This window comes from Notolepis coatsorum, assembly GCF_963971535.1.
Source record: "Notolepis coatsorum genome assembly, chromosome: 1".
Classification (NCBI taxonomy): domain Eukaryota; kingdom Metazoa; phylum Chordata; class Actinopteri; order Aulopiformes; family Paralepididae; genus Notolepis; species Notolepis coatsorum.
In genome coordinates, this window is record NC_140165.1 from 277,449,483 (window position 1) to 277,474,766 (window position 25,284).

Sequence of the window (25,284 nt, forward strand, 5' to 3'; positions counted from 1 at the left end):
TAAGTTTAGGCGCTGTTAAGGAGCTGGTTAAGGTTAGAGTTTGTCTTAGAGAATGGCAATATTCTTTCTATGGTTAAGGTTAGGCATGGTTAAGGTTAAGGTTAGGCATTGTTTCGGAGTTGGTTAAGGTTAGAACGGTTAAGTTTAGGCGCTGTTAAGGAGCTGGTTAAGGTTAGAGTTTGTGTTAGAGAATGGCAATAGACAGCCTATTTCCGCGCGACAGCTCTCAGCAGCCTCGTTGCGCGTCCTGAGTTTGCCGCGTCACGTGCCTGTCGGGGCCAATCAGGCCTACCCCGGAAGTAACTTACAGTTGCGGAACCGGTACAGGCTTCCCGAACCGAACGCACTTTTCGGTGACGTAGAAGGGAAGCGCACTTCCGTGTTCAACTTGTAAACAACATGCTGCTCTGCAGGCGGAAGACACAGGTTACATGAAACGTTGTTATTTTACGTTGAATATAACCACAGTGACAGTGCTTTTACCGTCGCAGCTGCAATGGAGAGGAGCACAGGAACCATTTCCGCGATAAAGACTCTAGGGTAGGTACATTTTACTTCGCATTGCTAGCAAACAGCCATAAATAAACCTGACAAAACGAATATGGCTTTTGCTCAAGTTTGAACAACTTCAAATATGATTACACCGGTAATTATGATTGAACATAGACGAATTTCAAGTTGAATTATGAGTAATAGTTTCAGTTTGTGGAAAAAAAACATCAGAATGACCACTGAGTGAGCTGGATGCAATCCTACCTGGAGGGGAGAGAACAGATGGTGGAGGTTTGATTGATTGATTGAAAACTTTATTAACAGATTGCAGAATGGGTACAATACAGTACAGCTCAATACACACAATTGTTAAGGGGATGCAGACCAGAGAAAGACTTTCGTCTTGTTTACATCAGGGTCCCCCATTTTCAATTCATCAGGACATATATGACATACATGACATACAGATAGTCAGTACTGCTACATCTATACATTTATGACATACCAGATTTGCAAATACAGTACTGTTTGTGATACAGAAGGAGTCAGGAAAAGGGAGTATATACATTTGACGTAGAAACTGTACATTGGAGGAGGTTGGGTGGGGGGGGGTTGGGTACACTGGGATATTGACAACCATACTGGGTAATCTACATTGGAGGTGGTTGGGGGGGGGGCACACTGTATATACAAGCAAAACTGTACATTGAGGGGGGGGGGGGGACACACTGTACAAACAAACAAAATTGTACATTGGACTATTGACAACCATACTAGGTAAATTACTGTACATTGGAGGGGGTTGGGTTAGGATATTTACAGGGGCCAGTGTTGAATTGCAGTCTCCCGTAGGTGTCCCTTGAGAGAGGTGAACGGTACGCGTGAATATTAAAGGCAACCAAATATTAGGACCTTTACTGTTCCTGATTTTACTGCAAATTGTTCCTGTTCGCTGACGACTCAGCCCTGCTGGTCTCTGACAGGGACAAGTTGCAGGATGCAGGTTGAAAAAGCCCTCAGCTCTGAACTCGGTCGATTCTGCACCTGGCTCGCTGATAAAAAACTATCATTACACCTGGGTAAAACAGAGTCCATTCTCTTTGGATCAAATAACAAACTCAGCAAGGCCAACGGCTTCTCTGTTACAGTGGGTGACAATATTTTAAGGAAAGATGAAATTACCTACCTGGGTTCCATCCTAGAGGCAAATCTTTGACAACATGGCAAGTGGCAACCAATGTAATAAAAAAAGTCAACCAACGAACAAGATATTTGTACAGGATCTCCTCTCTGGTAAATAATAATACCTTGAAGACCGGAGCACTCATTCAAATGATACCAAAGCACCTCAAAGGCCCTAAAAACAAGGCTCCAAACATCACAAAACAAACTGGTCAGACTACTGCTTGGCCTTACTCCTAAAAACACACCTTACCCCTGCCCATTTTGACAATCTAGAATGGATTAGAGTAGACGACAGTGTACAGCAACTTGCAATGGGCCTGGTCTACAAGATACACTACTACACCACTACCCATGTACCTGTCGAAATACTTCCTAAAGGTCAGTGAAGCCCACAACCACAACATCAGAGGGTGTTAAGAGGACTTGCATCTCAAAGGGTTAATCATAGAACTCAACATCTGAGATACATTTCCATTCCTGAATTTTAAAATAGTAAAATATAATTTATTTGAAAAGCTGCTCTAGTGTGGCTTAAAGGAACATGCCAACATTATGATAAATGTGCTTACCATTTTCTCCAGAGTCAGACAAGAAGATAGATACCAATTTTCTTTCTGTGCGTTCAGTAGAAAGCTATCTGGCTGCAAGCTAGACTAGTTTAGCACACATGAATGGAAGCAATTTGACTACCTAGAATGGCTTAGAGTAGACGACAGAGTACAGCAACTTGCAATGGGCCTCGTCTACAAGATACACTACACCACTCGGGTACCCATGTACATGTCGAAATACTTCCCAAAGGTCAGTGAATACCACGCCCACAACACCAGAGGGAGTTCCACAAATCATGTGCAACCTAGGGCTGGGCGATATAACGATAATTATTGCAATCTATTTTAATAATCGATATCGGAAAAAAATTAATCACATTTTTTTTGGACCTGCAACAGGGCAGTTTTAAAACCAGAGACAGTGGACAGACTTGTCTTTCTTGCTTGCAACTTAAAGTAATGGCTTTGCTTGTCCAAATGACAATACTGACAAAATTGAGATACATTTTTCTCTTGTCCATTTATTTTGTTTGCTTTCTAATTTAAAATACAGTTTGAAACCGTTTGTACACAGTAGGCTATGTGTGCTAGCAGAGCTAGACACGAGTCACGGTGGTTTGTCCACCAAAAAAGCGCCAAAATATAGAAAAGAAACTAGCAGAGCCAGAACTGTTCAACTCCCCTGGAGCCACAGCCAGCAGAGAAGCCGGTTTACTTTAGCTTTCAAACCAGTAGGGCTGTCTTAAATACTTTGAAGCTTCGAAGCTTCGTTCGATGGGCATGGGATTCGAATATGAAAATAAAAATAGATTATTATAAAAAAATATATATATAATTTTTTTTTGCAAAATCAACTCTGCCTCTCTTTGTTAACTACAACAAGCAATGCTGTTTGTTATTTAAGATGAGGTCGGACTCGGCACTGACAGATTTGTGTTCATTGTGCTGCTTTTATAAAGCCTCAAATGACGGCTTACAATATTTCATGAAAGCACAGTGTTTAGTTTGTCTAAGATTTAAAAAGGTTTAAACTTTACAGCACTGACAACGTTGAACAAAGTGCTGTACAAGTCCCACAACATAAAAAATAAATAAAAATAAAATAAATAAGAATTTGAGAAAAAAAAATTAATATTTTTTTTTTAAATTTAGAAGCTTCGAATTAAAATCTAATCTCGGCCCCGAAGCTTCGAATTCCAAAAAAAAAACTCGAAGGTCAGCCCTACTGAGTTAGTCTTCTATTCATTCCAAACAAACTGCTGTTGCTAACTGGTGATGTAAAAAAGGTATCAGTTCCTGTGTACCGGAAGATTTTCCAGAGAATGTCCTACCAGACACCAGTGTTTAGGGGGCTTTCACACTAGCCATTCGGGGTCGAATCAGAGCACGATTGCACCAAAATAGGGTGTGATCGTCCCTGATGAGAACTAGAGGGGGGAGAGGGAGGGGGGAAGTTCGCACCCAAGGACTGAGCGAGGACGGAGTGGAGCACCCGCTCCTAATGAGAAAGCCCCCTTAGAACAGCCAAGAACAGCAAATGTAAAAACATTCATGAACTGGTTATAGGTAGAATCACTATTGTCTTATAGCAATTGCCGATAGAGAGTGGAAAAATTCACATTTATTTAGATGAAAATGTTACTTTGAAGGCTTGAGATAACATTTCTCATAAATGTTAACTCTCGTGCTTGTTCTCCAGGTACCCAGACCGTGTGTGTGTCAGAGAATGTAGATGTGATGAGCTTCCTTGTCCCCTGGTCACCTGGTTGGTGAAAGAGCTGAGAGCCATCTGTCCAGAGTTGAAAGGTATGGCAACTAAATTAAGACTATATTTGAGATTTGCCCATATAGTGAATTCATTGATTCTAGAACTCCATAGATGACTCTCAAATATGGAAGTTGAATTCTTAACACTTTCAGTGCCAGCAGGGGGCGCACGATTTAGTGCTTGAATGCCCACCATCCACTTCAATGTTAAAAGATAAGATAAGATATTCCTTTATTGATCCCCTTGGGGAAATTCAGGCATCATAGCAGCATGGGGGAAGGGGGGGGGGGGGGGGGTAGAGTAGTAAAAACAACACAAGCAGTGTAAACAAATAGGTCAATATAATTTACTATCTAACTAACTGAAAAATATATTCACAGTGTCACATAAGGTGCAGTATGCATAAGGTAGTGTTATAATTTACTATCTACTGAAATATACATTATTCACAGTATCACAGTATCCACTGAAATATACATTATTCACAGTATCACAGTATCCACATAAGGTGCAGTATGCCTAAGGTAGTGTTATTGTCCTCCTTGGGTTCCTATTAGTCCTAGGTCAATGTCTGGCAGCAGTCGCTGCCCCCTGTTGTGGAGCCTGGAGGCTGCTAATTGCTGCCCACTGTTGTGGAGCCTGATGGCCGCTGGTATGAAGGACTGTCCGAGGCGGTTAGTTGAGTGTCGGGGGGGGGGGGGTCTGTGGCTGAACGAGCTTCTTATCTTGACTAGCTCGTCGTAGAGGGGGTGGTAGGGGTTCTCCATGATGGCAGCCAGCTTCCTTCTCATCCCCCTCTCTGCCATCACCTCTAGTCTAGGTAGCTCGACTCCCACCACGGAGCTAGCCTTCCTCACCAGCTTGTTGAGCTTGTTGGTGTCCCTTGAGTTGATGTAGCCTCCCCAGCATGCCACAGCATAGAAGAGGACGCTGGCCACTACAGACTGGTAAAATGACTGCAGCAGTCTATTGCACACGTTGACGGACCTGACTCTCCTCAGGAAGAACAGCCTGCTCTGTCCCTTCCTGTAGAGGGCCTCTGTGTTATCCGACCAGTCCAGTTTATTGTTCAGGTGTACCCCAAGGAACTTATATGAGTCCACCACCTCCACCTCCTCCACCTCCACCCCTCGGATGGTGATGGGAATCGGGGGGGGCCTCTTCTTGCCCCTCCGGAAGTCCACCACCAGCTCCTTGATCTTACTGGTGTTGAGTTGGAGGTGGTTGCTGTCGCTCCACCCCACAAAGCTCTCCACCAGGGCTCTGTACTCCTCCTCATCATCGTTGGTGATGTAGCTTACGATGGAGGAGTCGTCTGAGAACTTCTGCAGGTTGCACCCGCTTGAGTTGCGGCAGAAGTCTGAGGTATAGAGGGTGAAGAGGAAGGGTGACAGCACAGTTCCTTGGGGGGCGCCGGTGTTAACGCCTAATCTGTGTGTCTAATCTGCCCGTCGCTTATCAATGACTCGTTTTCCAGTCAACATTGTCGAAGCGGATTGTTTTTTTATCGGTTCATTTTCGTTTTATAGCATTTTGAAAAGCCCTCGTTTTCAAGGAAAATAAAAAGATTCCATGATAAAAGACGTTTACTGGAATGTTCTAGAATACACAACAACATTGTCGTTTTTCGACCTATTTATGAATCGTTTTCAAATAAACGCTAGATTATCGATAGTATATGTGTACGTATGCACGCTGGGGCCTCATCAGCGATCGTGCACACAGCCACACACACACATAGGGGAAAAGCTTATATCTCCGTGAAAACAGGTCTGATTATCCTAAGACTGGTAAAATAGATTCCTTACCTGAGATCAGATGTTATCCAAAAAGATTATTCCAATTCCTGATCGCCATTCCAAATATCGATCGCTTTTATTGATCCAACGCTACATACTGTACATATGTATTCCACGCTGTTCTGAGTGTCCACAATGAATCCGATCGGCTCGGGTTACATGCCTGAGAAGTAAAATGTGGATTCTGGATTTTTCTTTTCTCATCCATTTTCATTGAGTCCATTCCAAAAGGGTGCATTGCCATCTGGGAGATGATAGGGGGCGTTTTTTTTCCACATCTGAGCTCCTGCAGGGGCTGCATACCAACGGGAGACTCGTTGATGAAATATGAATTCAGATCGCTAATAAAAAAATTAAACGCTAATAAACGTCGTGGGCATTCAGGCATTGGGCTGATAAAACGTGATATGACGTGATGGGCACTGAAAGTGTTAAAGGGGAGATGAAGGGTTAAACAATATGAGCCTAGTTTGTTTGTTGTGTACCTTGAGTAAGACATGGTCCTATAATCAAATGTGAAATCCTGCTTATTTGTCTGAAAACTCAAATGTAATTTCCCCGTTTTTGCCATGGGGGCCGCCATTTTAGATTGAGCTGGATGGTGACGTCACGGTGATGGTTTGGGCTGGGTCCGGTTTACACTGCTGGTTAGATAGCTATGTTAATATGGAGTGTCTTGAAAGTCAGTCAGTAAATTGTCAACCAAATGTAACGTTACCTACAGAAGAAAAAAAAATTATATAATTATACTATTGTATTATCTGCGAGACACCCCCCCTCACATAGCGTGTTCCTCATGTGAGGTAGGGATGGGTACCTTTCACATTTGAACCGATACCGGTACCGGTACCTGTGAATCGATACCGGTACCCAACGGTACCTTTTTTCGGTACTTTAGTCTCAATAAATCTTATTGACCTACCTCAGTCGTAAAAAAAAAACCAAACTTCAAATAACTACAATTTCGACAGTTTTCGGCTTGTCATTGCTCCGACTGCTTTGTTGTTGAATCAAGTCAAATCCTAGGTAAGCATATATTGTGCGTGTGAACGTTGACATGAAAAGAAAAAAAGTATTAAAAAAAAAAAAAAAAAAAAAAAAATCGGTATCTCACTTGATTCGATACTCGGTAGTACCGACGACGTGTTTCGGTTCGGTACCTCAAAAGTACCCAATTCGGTACCCATCCCTAATGTGAGGTATATATTAATTTAACAGTCTTGAAGAGTTTGATTTGTAGATGGACAAGAAGATTTTTGGAACTCTCTTGGCACATTGTAAATCACTCTGTTTTACTTAAAGGGGCACTTCACCAACTTAAAAAAAAAATAAAAATTTTGCACATAATCTCTCGCATCCCAAGCAGCGTTTCCGTTAGCCGGTAATTACCGGTACTTGACCGGCAAAATCTGTTGAAGTCCGACATATTTAATCTCTCCGGTCATAATGTCCGGTGAAAATAATTCCCTCTAAGCACAATTAGATTATTTGAATTGTATTAAAATAGGCTAAAATTAAATAGCCTGTGCGATGAACGAAACAATCATTACACTTGTTTCATCGTTGCTTCACCAAGCAGCCGGTCTAATAATGACATCGCTGTTGTCAGCGCGAGCTGGCTGCTGCTAGATTTGAGAGAAGCATCCATCTGCAGACCAACAGAACCCGCCAGCTTTGCCGGCAAGGTGCAGTACTCCAATTCAGCCATTGGCAATTCAGCTGTTGGGTGGGGGGCGCTGCTGAGTGGTCCCCAGACCGGACCTAAAAACACCGCTGCTCTGTGGGTCTGCAGCTCCATGCTTCACGTAAATCTAGCAGCAGCCAGCTCGCGCTGACAACAGCGATGTCATTATTAGACCGGCTGCTTGGTGAAGCAACGATGAAACAAATGTAATGATTGTTTCGTTCATCGCATAGGGCTATTTAATTTGAGCCTATTTTAATACAATTCAAATAATCAAATTGTGCTTGGAGGGAATTATTTTCACAGGACATTATGACCAGCACCAAGTCGTTGGGAGGTGGAGTCATCACGCAAACCCACGATAATGTTGCCGTCTCTCTCTGCCAAATTTCTCAGTTCTTCGCTTGATATAATTAATACAAATGTCCAATATAACGGAATTCGTTAGCTCATAGAAATTTGATTATAACAGACTGCTGTTTATTAATGTCGGGCAGACTGCCCACCGACACCTCAAGTCGGCAGCAGCACGAAGTCTCGAGGGACTTATTTTATTTGGAATATATTAATGACTATATACGCAAAAGTAGCCTAGTTTTAAGTTAAAATATTATAAATGCCTTGATGACGTCATTCTTTATATAGGCCTATCAATTGTTTTTAAGCTCAATAAACTCTGACCGGAATTTATCCCATTTGTCCGGTAGATTGAAATCTACCGGACACTCAGACCTGCAAAAAAAAATTCTAACGGAAACCCTGATCCCAAGGCTCAATGAAATTATGTAGATGCAAAAGAGATAATGCAATAGGGATTGGTATTATTCCCATCTACATAATTTCATTGCACTATAATTAACACAACACAAGGATTTAGTGTCCTCTGATGACATCATAGGAGATATTCAGACTCATTAACTCTCAATAACTGTCAAACTAAATGAATGTCTGCAAAACAATTTAGAGCATTGGGATATGTGCAAAATAAATCAGTGTTTTTTGGTGAAGTATCCCTTCAAGTAAAACAGACGATGAAAAATAAAAGTTGGCCCTTGGAAATGCTGGGTGTTTTTGTGCAATTTACTATTAACACTTTGAGTGCCACGAGGTGGCGCCAGAGTTAGCGCTTCAATGCCTCCATCGGCGCCAATGTTGCGCTTAATATCGCCTAATCTATGTTTTAAATTATGGCTATGTGTCTAATCTGCCCGTCGCTTATCAAAGAATCCTTTTCCAGTCAGTGCTGTCAAGGCAGATTGGTTTTTTATCGCTTCATTTCCGTTTGAGAGCATTTTGAAAAGCACCCGTTTTGAGGTAAAAAACAGTTCATTCTAGACCATTCTATGATAATCGTCTTTTACTGGAATATTCCAGAACGTTGATATTTGTCGGCCTATTTATGAATCGTTTTCAAATAAACGCTAGACGATCAATATTATACGTGCACGCAAGCACATTCGAGCCGCGCACGGATAATCGCCGTGTTCATTTCCTCTTGGACTTTTACAGTGAAACCGAAAGAGCCCATTTCACAAAACAGCTTATATCTTCATCAAAATTAGTCTGATTATCCTAACACTGATAACATAGATTCCTTACCTGACATCAGATGGTATCCAACTGGTATATTCCAATTCCTGATCACCATTCGAAAAAATCGATAAGTGTATGGATCCAACGTGTGTACAGTGCAGTACATGATTCCGCGGGTCTCAGAGGCTCCAGAATGAACTGTGATAACCCCGGCTGCATCAGTGGACTGGAAAATGTGGAGTACAGGATTTTTTCCCCCATCCATTTTCATTGAGTCCATTCCAAAATCCCTTATGTCATCTGGGAGACGATAGGGGGCGCTTTTTTCCACATCTGATCGCCGGCGGCGCTCGGGTATACTAGGGTAGGCTCGCGTGATGCAATATGATTTCAGATCGCTAAAAAAAATTCAGAGAAATCTCGTGAGTGGCTTTCAACATAACTATCGGAAACCCGAGATATCGCGTGAGTGGCAGTGAAAGTGTTAAGTGCAATCTATTACAGCACTTTACAATTAAAATGCAATACAATTGGCACATTAGCACTCTGCACAAGCACCAGTCACTTTAACACTTGTTACCTAAAGCACTTTAAACTTATAGTCTTCCTATTTCCCAGTTTGTTGCCACATCACACATATTGTGTTATCATTGTCTGTTTAATCTATTGTCTATTTTTCATGGTTGTGAAGTGTATGTAATTTAGTAACTTGTACATGTACTGTTGTGTTATGTTATGTACATTTGTAATTATCTGCTCTGTTAACACCAACTTGCAAAGGGACTACAGATTGATTTGAGCCTCTGGCTATAATCTGGCATATTTACATGAACATTTTTATTAATATGTAGTGTCCCTATTTAAAATAAAATAAAATGTTCATCTCAGTTTCTGAGGTTCTCTTGTTTCTTTCAGACATGAAGGCTGAGGTGGTGCTGGTGGGAGAGCTGAGAGACTTACTTGCTGACTTGGTATGTCCTCTCTGTCTACTGACCTCAGACCTGCTGGAGCCTGCTCTGCTGTACACAATCACGGGTAAGGAATAAAAATCAATCAGAGGAGGCAGGTGGGAAAGGCAGGTTACATCTCCTGTTATAGTCATGCGTTAAAGGAACACACCGACATTTTAGGGTAATGAGCTTACCGTCTTCTCTAGAGTCAGGCAAGAAGATGGACACCAATTTCCTCTCTGTGCGTTCAGTAGAAAGCGAAACAGCTGCAAGCTAGCCTAGCTTAGCATACATGAATGGAAGCAGAAACAGACTACCAGCCTCATTTTACAACTCGGAGGTGTTTTTGGCCAACAGCTAGGCTAGTGGTCCATATCTGCTTCCATTCACCCCCCCTTGGTGGGAGCTCAAAGGGGGATGAGTGTAGCAGAGTAGCCCTGTCTAAAGCATAGTAAGCCTAATATCTCCCTTGGCCAAGTTGTAGTTGTTGTAGTAGTAGTAGTAGTAGTATTCAGTCATCACACACAATACATTTACATTGGCAGTGGCTGAAAAGGTACAGGCTGAAGGATAATGTTTATATATGCCTGTCCTATATTCTTATCAAATTAAGCCAAAGAAAAAGAATAACAAAATAAGAATTATTCACATTTGTAACCTTAAAAAATAGCTATCCAAATTGGTCCAGTATTGAGGGAGAGATCTGCTGCAATGTAATCACATGTCATGTGTCATACATGCATGTGCAATCATGCATGTCAAATTACATCCACTAAAATACCTTTTCTTTGCCACTGACAGGCTCACATTGTCATTATTATGTGTCTGACAACATTATGTAAAGGATCCCCAAACCTTTGTGTTTACGCTACTTCCAGTCTCTGTTCATCCATTCCATTATTTGCGGCCGGGGGCGTATTTTCTTTAATTTTTTTATGTTCTTATTTACCTTAGTTTATTCTCTTCCGGACATTACCATGTTAATGCTGTTGACAGCGCAGCCACAGGGATGATGACAATAATGTTTTATTATCTTTCTCAGAGTTCCTCGTGTCTGAGTTACAAGCGGCGCACGTACTCCGGTACAAGGAACTGCATCCCGAGGAGGAGACGGCAGGAGGGGAGTCTGATAGAGAACAGCGTGTGGAGGACCACAACATGGAGGACACAGAGTTTAGAGACGACGAGGTGGCCGACAGCTCCAAGAGGGCGGAGACACAGGAGGAACTAACCTTATTACTGGAAGCTCTTCACATGGATCCCTCTTCTCAGTTCACACATATGTTCAATGAGGTGGGACATATGAAGGACACTTATAATCTTCTCCACTTCAAAAGTGTTTTAGGGTTAAAGGTGTTATAGATAAAAAAAATTAAATTAAATGAAGAGTAATCATAAAAGAATAAGAAGATAATAATAATAATAATAATAATAATAATAATAATAATAATAATAATAATAATAATAATAATAATAATAATAATAATAGTAGTACATCCACAGCGCTTTTAGAAATGTGCGGAATAAAAGTATTGCTTTCCACCCCCAAAAATATTTAATGATGAATTGATAATTAAACGAATGTTGGCGGAACAATCTGTACACACACACACACACACACACACACACACACACACACACACACACACACACACACACACACACGCACACACACAGCATAGAGCAGCTTACACCAAACCAGAAAATACACACAACCCGAGTAAGTCCTATCACAAAGCTTACAGATGGGGGAATAATTGTTTAACTCGCTCAGTATTTGCAGACACAAGGCTGGGAAATCGTTTCTGTAGGTTTTGCAGAACCCATTAGCCATCCCAGCACTTTGAAGGAGCATAATCCACGTTAGTGCAAGGCAAAAAAAACAACAAACCAACACTTTTCTCTCTTCAAACGGCATACCTCAAAATGAGGATTAAAAACCCAACATTAAACTTGATTGCTCTCAGTTCAGCTTGGCCACTACAGTATATAGTATATACTACTTAACTGCTACATAACTACAGTAGGTCAACGTTACTAACTTAGACTAGGGAGTGTCTCCTTTGCTTTTCGGACAGACTAGACGTCACATAGTACAGATATGTCGATTCAGTGGATTATTCCATTAGTTGATGAAAACCCTACAATTGTTAGTCAGCTAAGAATCTGTGCAGCCTTGAGAAATTGAGAAACTCTTATGACTGCATATCCTTTTTATTCAGGTGGAGTTGAGACTCGCTCTCTTGCCATGTGGGGACATGGTGGAACCTCTTCTCAACACCACTCTCAACTCACAGCAGTGGGTACGTGGGCAGCAGTGCTGGGGAGTATTGCATTACATTGGATACAAGTGGGGCCTCAGACCCTGGAGGTGACGGTGTGGGTGGGACCTGTGCAGGAACCCCTCTAGGGGTTGGACATTTTAACACATAAATATATCTTTTTCATAGATTTTAATGACATTTTCTGGGAGGTTTCAATGTCAATTCTCAGCTTATTTTTACATAATTATGCAAATGCTATGCAAATGATTTGCCCATGTCCATTTGTATGAATGGTACCATACAAAAGGTGCCATACAAATTAAGTGTATTATTGTAACTGAGGGGTACAATTCCCTGACTGTATTAATCAAGTATGGTATCATTAAACCACTACCGTCTTATGTACATTATACTGGCCATACCGTACACTAGTATATGATGAGAACACTTCCCCACAATGAATCGGTTCTACACAAAGTTGTCTTTAAGTATTTATTAGCAGCAAGAATACATAATATACTTTGATCGAATACACTTGTAAGGCAAAGGAATGTGCGTAGGCAAATCAATAATGAATGTCCATTCTCTGGTTACGCATGAAATAAGAATACAACCTGAATATTAGGAATTATATCTATTGTACTCTGGTAAGGTAGCAGGGGATACTGGTAGAGGGGTTCCACCGGTTGTAAGCCAGCAGGGGGAGGCAATGCTCTAATGCAAAGTCTGGTGCCACGGGGACTCAATAGGCTCCTGCAGGCGGTATATTACTCCCTGCTCGGCAGACGAAAGGCAGCGACTGTAATCCCAGTATGCGTGCAGCACAGGTGGAAGCCGGTCAGCCTCTCCAATAGAGACGGGCTCGAATGATGTCCTCACGGGCAGGTCCCACAGCAGTGGGTGTAGACGACCCTTATCCTCTCCACCAGCCTGGTACAAAGCAATAATAATAATACTCCAGCCGGAAAGGGGCTCCGCATTCACCGGTGCAGATCCTCCGGTGCGCGGTACTCCACACCAACCAAGTTGAACTTGACGTTACTCAACCAAGCTCTGATACTCCACTATCCTATTCGCACGCGGCTATAAGTGCTCTATTTAGACACACAATTGCTCACTTCACTTGGTCTTTGACTCGTGATGAAGGCTTTTACTAGTAAGGAGCGAACGATACGTTGAACAAACGTATTAGGATAAACAAGACTCTATCTTGGGGCAATACGAGCCCTACTTCACCGCACGTTGCATAGTGGGTGAGGCTTCACTTGTTACTAAGACTGAACTGAACGGACTGCGGACTGAACTACTTCTGTATTCACCTGCGCCATATTTATATGTTGGGGGAACAAACTAGTACCAGCCTTATTCCTGTCTCGTAGTCCTGGGCAGAACCGGGCATGTTGAGACAAGCCTTGACGGTAGCTTTGAACTCGACTCTGGGGGTAAGACACTGGCGCTGGTGGCACGCCATCCAATAAGAGAACGAAATATTATGGTCTGTAGTAGGTTAAAGGGATATTCCGTGTATATGTACAAAGAATACACAAGGGATATCAAACGATATACAAATATTATGCAATATATATCAATCAATAAATACATATATTCGGTTTAATCTGACCCTTTGTAACAGCCGCCTCCTAATTAGTCCCACCTAATTAGCTAAGCAGAGACAGATTAACCGCACTGTCCACTACTCAATGTCCGTTGTGAGGGTAGGCAGTTCACAAAGTCAGTGGTCATGGTCGTCATTTAGCGAGTCGGGGAGCCTTGGCGACTATCAGCCTCGCCACGGGTCGGTTGTATGTCCGCCCTTGGACGAGCAATTCTACCACTCTGACCTTTCCGTCGGCACCAGTGGTCACTTTGCTTACGCGGCCGGCCAGCTCGGGGTAGTGACTGGTCTATGGTCATGACGACTGGACGGGATGAAGGGGGGCTTAGGAGGAAGCGGGCCTGAGACTGCTTTGATCTGTGCTTGGCTGTGCCTCCTCCTCCTCCTTCTGTTTCTCTTGTTTGCTCTGTACCCCGTCTGAGGAGGGGCCGGTCCCGGCCGCCCCGTCAAGGAGTCGCTTGGGGTAGGGCTGGGCGATATGACGATATTATATAAATATCGGGTACAGTTCATTAACGATACACTTTTTAAACGTATCGTGGATATCGTGATGTTTTGCCCAAGAGGCTTGTGTTGCGTCAATCTGGTCCACACGTTGACACTTTTGAACAGCGCCGCCCCACACACACTACTGCATCAAAAGTTACTACTTATGATAACAAAGGCATTCGTTTTGTGGCATTGACGTTATATAGTTACACTTTCAATAACATCAGCGTATTTACATAGCAACGACCGAGGTCGACCTAGATATAGCAAGCATTAGCCGTTCATATCTCAGCCCGTGCTGACTCCGTTGTGCCCATTCTGCGGTCTGTTAATAACGTTTTCAATCAGACAGGTGTATGGAAATGCTTTTATTATAACATCCGTTACAGTAAAATCATTATGCCTCCAGTCGTTTAGTCATTCTGCAGAGCTAAAAGGTAAAAGTTGGCGCGGCGAGCTACCGCTGCCATTGTTGTTTTCATTGAGCTCTCCAATAGCGGAAGTAAAAAATTAATACGCGCTTGCCGATTGGTGCTAAGAACAGCAGGGCGGGTGCAAGCGATGTGACGTAATTGGCAGACGCGACTGTCAATCAAACTGATTCTGTTTGCCGACTGAATGAATATAAACGTTATTAACAGATTGCAGCATAGGTACAATACAGTACAGCTCAATACAACAACAGTCAACAGTGGACTGGAGGATGCAGACCAGAGAAAGACTTTCGTCTTGTTTACATCAGGGTCCCCCATTTTCAATTCATCATATTTCGTATCTAAATCATATAATATCTCATTGCTAAATATATGCAATATATAATCTAATAATCCAATAATCTAAATCTAATATATAATATAAAAATGCTAAATGCATGGGTATTTTATTTTGTCTTTAATATTAGCTTGCAAACTCAAATACTGTCTTGGTAAGCCTCATAATGAATTGTTTGGGGGAAAAAAAGAAAAACATCGTGATGCGTATCGTGTATCGCCGAAAGGTCAGAAAATATCGTGATATCATATTTAGGCCATATCGCCCAGCCCTAGCTTGGGGTGCTGGGTTCGAGGTCAGCTACGTCTGAAGCGCAGCTGAGGGGGGTGTAGTTCCGAACTCCCTCTGGTGCCCACGGTTCTCTCACGGGCCTCTCGCTTAATGTCAATAGCCTCTGCTGTACGAGGGAGTGGCCGGTGTCGCTCGCCTTTGTGTGTAGGCAGCGTGTAGACGTGGGTTGACTGTCAAGTCCGTAGAGGGGGCCCTGGAGCGTCCATCCCAGTCGGGTCCGAACCGCGACTGGGCATCCTTTGGGTCCGATGTGGGCCACCTCAATTGGGAGAATGAGGTCCGCGTGGTCGGAGCCGATGAGCAGGGTCGGTGTGGCGCCGTCGATAAGCGGTATAGGTAGTTGACGTAGGTGCACATATTTAGCCATCAACTGTGGGATGGGGTAGGTGTACTGTGACAGGCCTATGTCGTGGCTGGTGAAGACGTTGGTTATACTATACTGCTTCTCGGGCTGGTCCACCGCTGCTATCTTGAAGGAGACCCTTTCACCTTTTATGGTCTTCTGGTCCCTTCTGATGGTGCGTATGGTCATGGTATCTTTGACACCCCGCAGGCCCAACTGGGCTGCTGCGGAAGCGAGGAGGAGAGTCTTTTCAGACCCATCGTCCAGGACGGCGTAAGTGTCCAGGACCTTGTCCTCGTAGCTCAGGAGCACTCTGACCACTTTGAGGAGCACTCGGGGGGTCCCGCTCTGCTTGGGGTCTATGTGGAGCACTCCTGTCTCGGGGGGGTTGTCACCTGTCTGTGGTGACACAGAATCTATATGGTGCGAGTCGCACCGTGACTCCCAGTGTCTGCTGTAGCAGTCGGGACACCAGGGAGCGGTCTGGTGGAACTTTGGTGCTGGTGCCACCGCCTCGGCATGGTACATTACCGTGACGCCTGTTGATGTCATGCAGGACCTCCAAGTGGGTGCCACCGCACCTGCTGCACTTCTTCTTCAAGCGGCACTCAGCTGCTAGGTGGCTGCGCGCGCAGCGGAAGCAGCGGCGGTGGTCCTTGATCCACTGACTCACCTCGTCCGTGGTCAGCTTCCCGAAGGTGTCGCATTGGTACAGCCGATGTTCTCCCTCACAGTACTGGCACTCAATCTTCCACTGGTCCTCTTTCGTCGAGGGGGTGTGGTGGTTCTTGTGCTGCGGTACTGATTCGGCTTGGTGCATAACGGTCACCAACCGGCGGTTATCTGTTGATCCCCGAGGTCCGAGTCTTGGGCTTGGTCCACTCCATACGAACGTGTCGAGTCGTAGGCTACTGACCTCCCTGGCGAGGAATTCAGATAGGTCTAGGAGGGATGCCTCTGGACCGTTGGGGTCGCGGTGGTCTCTCTGCCGCCGAAAGCGCTCTTGTCGGGCGGGAGGGAGCTTCTCTAGTATCCTCTCTACATTAGAGTTAGCGTACAGTTCATAGATCCCTTTTTCCTTTTGGGACCCCAGCATCCCTACCAGGGACTGTACCTTGATAGCGAGGTCATCTAATGCTCTGTTGTCTCTGGCTGGGGGGAGACGGTCAATGTCTCTTATCTCCTGTATCACATAGTCCCATATGCGTCCATAACGTTGGTCGAGGGCTACTAGAGCCGCGATGTATGGGGTAGTAGAGCTGGAATATGCCAGCGCTATATTGTGCGCTCTGGGCACCTTCAGGTGCTTGAGTAGGATAGCATACTTGTACGGTTCATCTGGTACGTCGGACAGCATAGTCTCTAGGCACATTCGTAGCTCTGTGTACTGTGCTCTGTTCTCGTGTGTGAAGTCCGGGAACGTCGGTGTGCCAAGGTACGATGCCATGGATGACTGGCACATCGGTGAGCGTTGGGGGAGAGGCCTCCTAGGCGAGTCTCCTCTTACGTGTTGTCTTGGGCTGGTACTTGGTGGGTACCAAGGGCCGGGTACCCAGGTGCTGTTCCTCGGGGCTGGCGGTGCGTCAAACTCACCCGTGAGTTGAGTCGGGGGTTTGTAGCGCAGGGCCTCGGGGCTGACTTCTGGGCTGTACTGGGCTTTCTGGTCCAGAGTACGTTGCTGCTGGTCGGGGCTGTACTGGGCCTCCTGGTCCAGAGTACGTTGCTGCTGGTCGGCTTGACATTCCTCCTCTTCCTCCTCCTCTTCCTCTGCTAGGACCTGGAGTCTTCTGTTCAGTCTCTCGGCGTGGTCCGGTTCTTCCCGGTTGCTGGGTCTCGTATGGACCGGCCGGGGAGGGGGTTCGGAGACGTGGACAGGATCCTCCTGTTGGCGGGGTCCCGGGTCGCTTGGTCGGGTAGGGGAATGTGTCCTAGACCCTTGTCGTGACGATCTCCGGGAGCTCCGTGCGGAGAGAGGGGGTGTCGCCATGGTGATCAATTTGTCCATCAGCTGCGCCTGCAGCCGGTCGCGCTCTGCCTCGCGCTGGGCATGGGCGGCTTCGCGCACTGCTTCGCGCTGGGCATTGGCGGCGTCGCGCTGCGCATTGGCGCTGGCATGGGCGGCGTCGCGCTGTGCATTGGCGGCGGCGCACTGTGCATCGGCGCGGCTTCTCTCAATGTTCTCTTCCGTCTGAAGGCGTCTGGTCTCCAGTCTTATGCGGTCGTCTTCACTCCTTTGTTGCGCCTGGAAGCGCTCTCGCTCGGTTGCAGAATGTTCGCGTTCACGGAGGGCTTGCGCTTGGAGTTGCGCGTGAAGGCGCTCTCGTTCGTCTGCAGCTTGTTCGCGCTCGCTCGTCTGTTGCGCTTGGAGTCGATCGCGTTCACCCTGAAGTCGATCGCGTTCGGTAGAGGCTGCCAGGGTGGCGATGAGTGCCTGTGCCAGCATCTTGTCCGCCTCGCTGGGGGAAGACGCCGGTCGAGGCGATCGGCTCCCGGCAGTACTCGTTGGAGATCCGTTCTCCTGTCGCGTACCGAGGAGATCCATCTCCTGGGTGCGCGTCTCTTCTTGTGGTGGGTTGGGTTCCGTCCCGGGAGGGCTTTCTTTATCCTGGAGCTCTCCGGGGACTGTCCCGTTGGCGTTGTCTGGGGGTAAAGTCATGTCATGTCCCTCCTGGTCCCCCCCGTGAGCTTGGTCAGTTACGTTAGAACCCACTAGGGTCTCTACTGGCGGGGTAGCCTGGTCGGTAGGGTTGGACATAATTTTACTATCCGTATTTAACTTCCTTTTAAAGCTAGGTATTGGACTGACAACGTAGTCCTCTAGGTGAAGAGGTGGCTGCCGTCTGCGCTCTGGGCGATCTAGCTTAGGAGAACCGTTTGTGGAGTGTTCATCATCGGCCATGTCAATATTAATATTATATTAATATTACGCTAATTCTTCTCCGGCTCGAAGGACCAATTGTAACTGAGGGGTACAATTCCCTGACTGTATTAATCAAGTATGGTATCATTAAACCACTACCGTCTTATGTACATTATACTGGCCATACCGTACACTAGTATATGATGAGAACACTTCCCCACAATGAATCGGTTCTACACAAAGTTGTCTTTAAGTATTTATTAGCAGCAAGAATACATAATATACTTTGATCGAATACACTTGTAAGGCAAAGGAATGTGCGTAGGCAAATCAATAATGAATGTCCATTCTCTGGTTACGCATGAAATAAGAATACAACCTGAATATTAGGAATTATATCTATTGTACTCTGGTAAGGTAGCAGGGGATACTGGTAGAGGGGTTCCACCGGTTGTAAGCCAGCAGGGGGAGGCAATGCTCTAATGCAAAGTCTGGTGCCACGGGGACTCAATAGGCTCCTGCAGGCGGTATATTACTCCCTGCTCGGCAGACGAAAGGCAGCGACTGTAATCCCAGTATGCGTGCAGCACAGGTGGAAGCCGGTCAGCCTCTCCAATAGAGACGGGCTCGAATGATGTCCTCACGGGCAGGTCCCACAGCAGTGGGTGTAGACGACCCTTATCCTCTCCACCAGCCTGGTACAAAGCAATAATAATAATACTCCAGTCGGAAAGGGGCTCCGCATTCACCGGTGCAGATCCTCCGGTGCGCGGTACTCCACACCAACCAAGTTGAACTTGACGTTACTCAACCAAGCTCTGATACTCCACTATCCTATTCGCACGCGGCTATAAGTGCTCTATTTAGACACACAATTGCTCACTTCACTTGGTCTTTGACTCGTGATGAAGGCTTTTACTAGTAAGGAGCGAACGATACGTTGAACAAACGTATTAGGATAAACAAGACTCTATCTTGGGGCAATACGAGCCCTACTTCACCGCACGTTGCATAGTGGGTGAGGCTTCACTTGTTACTAAGACTGAACTGAACGGACTGCGGACTGAACTACTTCTGTATTCACCTGCGCCATATTTATATGTTGGGGGAACAAACTAGTACCAGCCTTATTCCTGTCTCGTAGTCCTGGGCAGAACCGGGCATGTTGAGACAAGCCTTGACGGTAGCTTTGAACTCGACTCTGGGGGTAAGACACTGGCGCTGGTGGCACGCCATCCAATAAGAGAACGAAATATTATGGTCTGTAGTAGGTTAAAGGGATATTCCGTGTATATGTACAAAGAATACACAAGGGATATCAAACGATATACAAATATTATGCAATATATATCAATCAATAAATACATATATTCGGTTTAATCTGACCCTTTGTAACAATTATTATTATTATTATTATTATTATTATTATTATTATACACTATAGTATGTGTTGGACTAATAGAAGGTGTCAGGAAAAGGTCATTTAGTTTGCAAGGTTATAGACTAACACCTTGAAATAGTAGCCGATACTGATAACACTATTCACACTTCGATCTGTAAATTACAATAAATTGTTCCTTCGACTTTTTTCAGATTATGTATTTCAAAGGATTGTGTTCATTACAATTTTAAACTAGTTTTGCAAGTAGTAATATGTTCCTGGATAACTTTCCCAGACTAGGAAGGGGTAGGCTACTTCCTGTAGTTCCATGTCCCGTACACCCCAACATGTTTATCTTTCATCTGTTTCTCATCTGTTCCTCAGAGGCAAATTGAGAAGATAAACCAAGCTTTATTAAAGGACTATGACTGTCGACGACAAATGATGATCAAACGCTTTCAAGTCACACTTCAGTCCTTCGCATGGGGAGAGAAAGAAAAGGTAGGTATTTATTTATTTTTAGCAATTTCCTGACCACTAATGGGCTGCAAGTCGCGACTCGCAACTATAAACATGTTCCGAAAGCCTCTTCATGTTCACCATTTTGTTGTAACTAATGCCAGGATCAGAGGACACAAATGCAGACAGATCTTGCGAATGCATGTCTTAACCCCTTGTAGTGTATGTGGTGTATGGGATGCCCTGTGACACCCTGGCGAAAAGTCTAGCATGTTAGAATTCCTTGCTTTTTCTTCTTCTGTGTGACAATTCCTGAAACATGTTCTTTGACTTTAGACAAAAATGAGAAGTCCAAACCAAACCTTGACCAATCCTGGCCAAGATTTATGATGCTGTGATAACTTAATCTGACATTGTGACCATTGTGAAGGACAAAGATATTGTGTCTGATCCTGTCATAAGATATTTGCTGAAAAGAATCATTGTTTTTGTGCATGGATTACAAGATTTCAACTACAATAAATACAACTTTCTCTTGGGCGTTTTCCTGGTTGTTAAACAAGGCAGGAAAATAATGGCTGCTGGCAGCATGGATTGTTGGAGGTCTCAATGAGACCTTGCTTCCGTAGCAGGTGGTTATAAGGCTTGAGGCCACTGTCGGGTCTATATGATATTAAGGTCTCAACTAGTGATGCACGATATATCGGCCGCCGATATAATATCGGCCGATATGGCCGTTTTTTTACACATCGGTATCGGTCCGATATCAAGATGGGGCCGATATCCGATATAAAAAAAAAAAAAAAAAAAAAAACTTTTTTTTTTTTTTTTTTTTTTTTTTTTTTTTTAATCTTTTTTTTTCTTTTTACATGTTTTGGCCTTAAATAGTTTCAAAATATCAGTCATTTCTGAAAATAAGTTACAAAAGTAAAAAAAATATGCGTTTTGGAAAATAGCTCTTTATTTGATTATCATAAAAAAGTGTTTTCTATACAGAGATATCGACATCGGTAAATATCGGTATCGGCCAGAACAGCAATATTAATATCGGTTATCGGTATCGGCCACAATTTTCACATCGGTGCATCACTAGTCTCAACGAGACTTTCTATAGCAGGTGGTCATAAGAGGTTTTGACGCTAGACACCATCAGGTCTGTATGATATTAAGGTTACAATGAGGCCAATACTGGTATTGGATATTGGTCCGATACCAATACCAGACTAAAATAGGGTATCTGAGAATTTCCCCAATACTAAAGTTTGATACCAAGAAACGTGCATGCTAGAAATCTAATTGTATTTGCTAAATTCTTAACACATATTAGATCTCTCTAATGGAGAAAATGTGATTATATATATATTGCCAAACTGATCTGGTGCGGCCCTCTAAAATGTGACACACACACACACACTCACAGCATGTTGTTGTCCATTGACAACTCTTATAAGCAGGGCCGGACTGGGGAAATAATTCAGGCTGGGAAATATAGTGTGAAATATAGCCCCAGTCAGGCCACTTTCTAAGTGGGGGTCCCCCACCAGGAATTATTTTGTTACTTAATTTCCTGCATTCTGGTGCAGGAATCTTTGAAATTGTACCCTTTAAATGCCAGTTTGTGTGATGGCATCACAAATTATTGTTAAAAAAACACACAAAAAGTAAAATATTTTCAATATATCAAATGCAAAGTATATTTTTCTGGGGGGATTATTACAGGCTAGGCGTGTGTCAATGATTAGCAACAACACAGATTTTGATGGATTTTTTGTTTTTTGTAATGTCAGATTTAACAACAACTCTTCAGAAAGTGGGACTATTTAATTTCTTTTATCTGACATTACAAAAAAATCTAAAAATAAAAATGGTTATGATCAGGGCTGAAGTTGAATAAAAGATTTATGACTGTTTAGACTGCATTACTCTCTGTCACAGTGATCTCCCCACTTAGGTTATCTAACTATCGCGCCGCCGCAACTAGAAACACTGGCCTGCTTCTAAGTTCAGTGGCCTGACTGCACACATTATTATAATATATATATATATATATATATTATAATATATATATATATTTTTTAAGTACCACAGTTTGAGAACCACTGCCCTATATAATATATAGATCTGTATATGAATATAATGTAGTATTATATAAATAATCTAGGTGTTTTCAATGTCATGTCCTTCACAGGCGCACAGTGACTTGCTTGCCTCTGTGCCTCCTCTCGCCTCCTTGTCCCTCTCCTCCCGAGTCTCCTTGTCGCTCCTGCTGGCTGCAAGAGAGGACCAGTCTTGCATTCTGCCAGTTAAGGCTGGACCAAGCACTGCAGTCTACAAGGTATAGGCAATACATAATGTCAAACTATGTTCATGAATTCATGAACAACCGTTTATTGACAAATATTAATTGCACACATTCACAGTTATACACATTCACAGTTGCACACATTCACAGTTATATACATTCAGAGTTTGGGGGTTGGGGCGTGGGTTTCGCTGGTTTCCTCGTGGTGGCGAGTTCACCGGGACCGGGGGATATGGTGTGGCATTCCTGTCGCTGTGCATGGCAGTGTGAGTGGCACGCAGGCTGTTTTTGTTTTCCCTCGGTCATGGCATGCTTTATCGGGGGGGGGGGGGGGGGGACTTGATGTGTGGGATGTTTGGGGGACTGGCTGTTCCGGGGGGTTCACATGCCTTCGAGCAACATTGTATTTATTGTACTTATTTTATGCCTGTTCTTAAGTCTGTATGTTTACGTTGCACTACTTTGATTGTCTTTTACACCTATTCTTATGTCTGCAATTCATGCATTGTTTTTATTCTGTCAACTGTATGCTGATTTTATTTTATTAATCCTCTTTTTCTCCGCCTGATTTTCTGTGCTTTTCCTCCCATCTCAATTTAGTCGTTATGCCAATTCCCCCTCCCCTACCTGGTCGTGTGCGCATGTGCCCCCTACTGGTCGGTCAAGGGAGCCCTGAGGTCTACCACATGCTTCCTCCGACACATGCGGAGACAACCAGCGGCTCTCTTTTCACCTGACAGCGCAGACTCTCATTGGTGAAGTGTAACGCGTGGGAGGTCACACTGCCTTCACCACTTCCTGTCTTTTGCTGTGCAGGCGCCCTGACCTGACCTGTAGGAATCGCTGTCCACAACGCCAGATTACCACCCCATCGACTTCCCTCCCGCTAACTCAGCCAAACGAGTTAGTATGACGGCTGGCCCAAGCCGGAGGCCATGCTGACACCCGGAGTCTCTCGCATTGGTGACGAGCGCAATCTCCGCTGCGCCACCCAGCCGCCCTACTGTATGCTGATTTTATACCTATGTTAATTTTATACTAATTGCTGTGGGGCACTCTGGACTGAAAAGTACTATATTCAATTAAATTAAATTCAAACCTTTATTTATTCCCGAAAGGACAATTGAGGTCACCCTCATTTTCAATGTCGTCGAGACTTAGACATTTCAATGCATACATCTTTTACAATATAATAATAAATATTAATAAAATACATCTCTACGTCCACGCTAGTTAGTGCTTGTGCAGCACAAGAGATATTATAACCCAAGTGTAACATTAACATTGTTGTGACGTTGCAAACTGCGGGAGACACGTTGAAAACGATGCTTTGTCACATTGGAGGTGCTTCCTTGTTTGCATGAAATACTCTTGCTGCAGTTATTGCGTTTTTTTGCCATTAGCCCGACTGCTGTTATTGGTATTCCTGGCTGTCCACTGTGCAGCTCTTCTCAAATGGCATTGAGTTGGCGTTTTTTCCTAAACAGCCGAGTGGTGCTTTAACCGGGATATATTAGCTACCAGTTGTACAATTAAAGCCGGTATGATAACTCACTTCTTGTTTCTCTTTAGGTGCTGATGGGCAGCGTACCAGACAGAGGGGGGCGTCCGGGGGAGATCGAGGCCCCCATGCCCTGCTGGGAGGCCCGCAGTGAGAAAGGAGGCCGCGGAGGCCGAGGAGGTCGAGGAGGTCGAGGAGGTCGAGGAGGTGGCGGACGGCATAATCAGCAACGACAGAAATTTTCCGACAAAAACAAGAGAGAGAAGGATGAGTAATATTGTGTCTTCTCTGCCCGACTTCATTACATGACTGGAAATTAACTGATAGTTCTGTTAAAGAAGAAATTCAAAATGTTCTTTATTTCTGTGTTCCAGGGGAGTCCAGTCAATCAAGGGGACAGTGAGAGCGTTTTTTTGTTCATGCCTGACTTTATAAGCAGTATAAAGCTGAACTGGAAAATACAAATTCACAAAATAATTCTCCCATTCATGGTCTATGGAGCTAATTCAGATTTGAAAAAATCCTTCATGACATTATGGGTTTGAGTCTTAGTTGTATGGATTCTGGCTTTGGGGAAGAATTATTTTAAAGATGCACCTGGTAAGATTTTTGATAATTTGAAATGAGGTCTGTGTGTAGACTCAACCACACACAAGTACATGGATTAAGCACGTAACTCATTTAGTAGTCCAGTCTACATGGCCTTCATTAAGCATATACATAATCTAGTGGTCCAGTCTACATGAACCTTCTTGAGGGCCAGATTGCATGATAACCATGTAGACTCAACAAATATAACACATATTTCTTTGGATTGTCCTAGACCTAGAAATAACATGTAAATGCTTAAATTAAGTAGTATTCCTCTTTGATTCCTTATTTTGCTCAGTGTTTGAGAAAATGAATACAAACACAATGGATACATATGTTTATGATTTGAGTGTACACATTGTATAAGTGGATTGGGCAATCAGTGGCACATTTGACATCTGTTGACATGAGAACATGAGATAAACCTTGGGAAAAATAAAGAATTTTTTCTTTTA

General features: G+C 44.0%; 1 protein-coding gene across 2 annotated transcripts; it reads left to right on the plus strand.

Moving 5' to 3' along the window:
• The first annotated feature begins 393 nt into the window (after positions 1–393).
• LOC311240668 (protein FAM98A) lies at positions 394–25,284 on the plus strand. Of its 2 annotated transcripts, none has more exons than XM_084329240.1 (8): positions 394–540; positions 3,928–4,034; positions 9,901–10,047; positions 11,005–11,255; positions 12,185–12,265; positions 20,361–20,477; positions 22,624–22,770; positions 24,310–25,284. In XM_084329240.1, the coding sequence occupies exons 1-8, from the start codon at positions 497–499 to the stop codon at positions 24,511–24,513; spliced, it is 1,098 nt and encodes a 365-aa protein (XP_084185366.1). In that variant the 5' UTR covers positions 394–496; the 3' UTR covers positions 24,514–25,284. The 2 variants fall into 2 exon arrangements, with proteins under 2 accessions (XP_084185366.1, XP_084185367.1); XM_084329241.1 differs by having other exon boundaries at positions 9,928–10,047.